The sequence below is a fragment of the Sapajus apella genome, unplaced genomic scaffold (genome assembly GCF_009761245.1).
Source record: "Sapajus apella isolate SASKATOON/1434 unplaced genomic scaffold, GSC_monkey_1.0 scaffold2084, whole genome shotgun sequence".
Classification (NCBI taxonomy): domain Eukaryota; kingdom Metazoa; phylum Chordata; class Mammalia; order Primates; family Cebidae; genus Sapajus; species Sapajus apella.
In genome coordinates this window covers 5,064-8,555 of record NW_022439010.1, presented here as the reverse complement: position 1 = coordinate 8,555, position 3,492 = coordinate 5,064, and the positions used below count along the sequence as shown (strand labels likewise).

Below are 3,492 nucleotides of genomic sequence, written 5' to 3'. Positions count from 1 at the left end.
AGGCGTGGTGGCTTACGCCTGTAATCCCAGCACTTTGGGAGGCCAAGGCGGGCGGATCATCTGAGGTCAGGAGTTTGAGACCAGCCTCACCAGCACGGAGAAAACCGTCTTTACTAAAAATAAAAAATTAGCTGGGCGTGGTGGCGCATGCCTGTAATCGCCGCTACTCGGGAGGCTGAGGCTGGAGAATCGCTTGAACCCGGGAGGCGGAGGTTGCGGTGAGGAGAGATCATGCCATTGCACTTCGGCATGGGCGACAGAGTGAAACTTCGTTTCAAAAAAAAAAGGAAAGAGGCTGGGTGTGGTGGCTTATTCCTGTAATTTGAGCGCTTAGAGAGGCAGAGGTGGGAGGATCACCTGGGCCCAGGAGTTTGAGACCTGCCTGGGCGACACAGAGAGACTCAGAAGAAGGAAGGAAGGCAGGGAGGGAGGAAAACCTCATAGCACAGGTGTGAGTTTGACATGAAGCTTAATGATGCGACTTGCTTCTTGGTGCAGAAGTGGAAACTGAGGCTCAGAAAGGGCCGTGATAAGGCCAGGTGCAGTGGCTCACGTCTGTAATGCCAGCACTTTGTGAGGCCGAGGAGGTGAAGAGTTTGGGACCAGCCTGACCATCATGGCAAAACCCCGTCTCCACTAAAAACACAAACATTCTGCCGGGCGCGGTGGCTCACGCCTGTAATCCCAGCACTGTGGGAGGCCGAGGCGGGCGGATCACGAGGTCAAGAGATCGAGACCATCCTGGTCAACATGGTGAAACCCCGTCTCTACTAAAAATACAAAACATTAGCTGGGCATGGTGGCGCGTGCCTGTAATCCCAGCTACTCAGTAGGTTGAGGCAGGAGAATTGCCTGAACCCGGGAGGCGGAGGTTGCGGTGAGCCGAGATCGCGCCACTGCACTCCAGCCTGGGCAACAAGAGTGAAACTCCGTCTCAAAAAAAACAAAACAAAACACAAACATTAGCTGGACATCGTGGTGTGTGTCTGTAGTCACAGCTACTCAGCAGGCTGAGGCAGGAGAATCACTTGAACCTGGGAGGCAGAGGTTGCGGTGAGCCAAGAACGTGCCACTGCATTCCAGCCTGGGCGACAGAGTGAGACTCTGCCTCAAAAAAACAAACAAACACACAAAAAAACAACTGCAATTGACCAGGGCTATGTTCCCATTAGAAGCTACTACCAGGTCCAGGCGGGGCAGCTCACCTGGTGCCACTCCTCCTCGCCCCCGCTGCTGTCACCTCTGCTGCTGTCTCCGCCACTACTGTTTGCCCCACCAGCCCGGAGCTCTGCCCATTCCCACCGCAGCTGCTCCAGCAGCAGCACGTGAGCCGGGCCCAGGGCTCGGAGGGCGGCCTCCCGAAGCTCTAGGCCCCGCTTCTCACGCCGCACCAGCTGCAGCCGAAGCATCAGGTCCGCCAGGGTCTCCTGCAGGACCAAGGGGAGGACAGAGAATTTATGCTTCTGGGGTCAACTGCAAGGAAGCTGAGGCCCCAAGAGGCACCCACTGAGGACTAGTCAGGCAAAAACTGTGGCCTTTGGCCGGGCACGGTGGCTCACACCTGTAATCCCAGCACTTTGGGAGGCCGAGGGGGGCAGATCACCTGAGGTCAGGAGTTCGAGACCAGCCTGGCCAACATGGTGAAACCCCCATCTCCACTGAATATACAAAAATTAGCCGGGTGAGGTGGTGTGAGCCTGTACTCCCAGCTACCCAGGAGGCTGAGGCAGGAGAATCACTTGAACCCGGTGGGGTGGGGGCACGTCGGAGGCTGCAGTGAGCCGACATAGCAGCACTGCACTCCAGCCGAGGTGAGAGCAAGACTCCGGCTAATCAAAAAAAAAAAACAAAACAAACTAGTGAGAAAGAAATAGCTTCCTCCTATAAAAACTACAGCTGGAGAAATGGCATTTTCTAGAGGCAAGTAGCTTATATAGGTCAAATAGCAGTTCTGTCAAAGTTTCTAGGTCTCTCCAACTCCAGAACCTCGAGTTTTTCATGCCAAGCTCCAAACCCAAGATTCTGTTCTTTGACTCCCATCTCTTTCCATTGGAAGGCCATTTTGGAGAAGCAGATTTGGAGTCTAATGAGAAACTGAACCCCAGAAGACAAACTCCTATTCATCCTTCAAAACCCCACCTCCAATTCTCCCTCACAATGCCTGCACCCAGCCCAGCAGAATTCTCCTTTGCTCCTTGGCCCCCCAACCGCAGGACCTCAGTGAAGGATTTTATCCCACCAGGAAAGACTGACACAGTGACCACAGCCCCTTTGTACCCTTGTGGCTATCAGGTCCTGCTGAATTTGTGTCTTCTCCAGCCGGGGCAGAGCTGGGCCATGCTGGGTCCCCAGAATGGCCTGCACCATGACTTCTGCACGGGGCAGAGTGGGGATGGGTGCCAAGGTGGGGCCAGGCTCCGAGAGAATCTTCACTAGAGCACAACGCTCCTGGAGACGCTGCGCATAGCTTCGGAGCTGGAAAGCCACTTCCTCTGTGGGCTTGTCCACACTGCTGCCCTCAGGGCTACAGAAAACAGAAGAGGTGCCTGTGTCAACACTGGCAATCTTAAGTGGGCTAACATCACGCCAACCCCGGTAGGGTCCATCATCTTCCATCTCACTGGCCACAATGGAGCCTCTACCATCTGTGGTGGCCCCTGTCACACCAACATGGTGGGCACCATAATATAAACCCCACTCCGCACCACCTTCCATCAGGGCCACATGTGGCCAGGTGCAATGACGCATGCCTGTAACCCCAGCACTTTGGGAGGCGGAGGCAGAAGGATTGCTTGAAGCCAGAAGTTTGAGGCCAGCCTAGGCAACAGAGTGAGAATTCATCTGCTGCCCTCAGGGCTACAGAAAAAAGAAGGTGTTTTTCTGTTTTTACACAAGGGAGAGCAATGGCGCGATCTCGGCTCACCGCAACCTCCGCCTCCTCGGTTCAGGCAATTCTCCTGCCCCAGCCTCCTGAGTAGCTGGGATTACAGGCACGCACCACCATGCCCAGCTAATTTTTTGTATTTTTGGTAGAGACGGGGTTTCACCATGTTGACCAGGATGGTCTCGATCTCTTGACCTAGTGATCCACCCGCCTCGGCCTCCCAAAGTGCTGGGATTACAGGCTTGAGCCACCGCGCCCGGCCGAGAATTCATCTTTACAAAAAAATTAGCTGGTCTTCAGTGAGGATGTGTGTTAATAATAATTTTAAAAAATAGCTGGACATGGTGTTATGTACCTGCAGTCCCAGCTACTTGAGGGGCTGAAAACAGGAGGGTGGCATGAGGCCAGGAGTTTGAGGCTGCAGTGTGCTGTGATGGTACCACTGTATTACAGCCTGGGTGACAGAGCAAGACCCTGTCTCTAACAAAATGTTAAAAAGAAACGAGCAAACAAAAAAGAACGTGGTCAGCTGGGCGCGGTGGCTCACGCCTGTAATCTCAACGCTTTGGGAGGCCAAGGTGGGTGGATCACCTGAGGTCAGGAGTTCG

General features: G+C 54.3%; 1 protein-coding gene across 1 annotated transcript in view; it reads right to left on the bottom strand.

Moving 5' to 3' along the window:
* The window catches only part of USHBP1 (USH1 protein network component harmonin binding protein 1), a gene marked incomplete at its 5' end in the record, with an annotated part of 8,370 nt that overhangs the window by 1,559 nt on the left and 3,319 nt on the right, over positions 1-3,492 (bottom strand). Inside the window, 2 exons of the mRNA XM_032273164.1 lie at positions 1,206-1,427; positions 2,278-2,524. Of these exons, the coding sequence (XP_032129055.1) occupies positions 1,206-1,427; positions 2,278-2,524 (469 nt within the window). The remainder of the gene's footprint in view (positions 1-1,205; positions 1,428-2,277; positions 2,525-3,492) is intronic.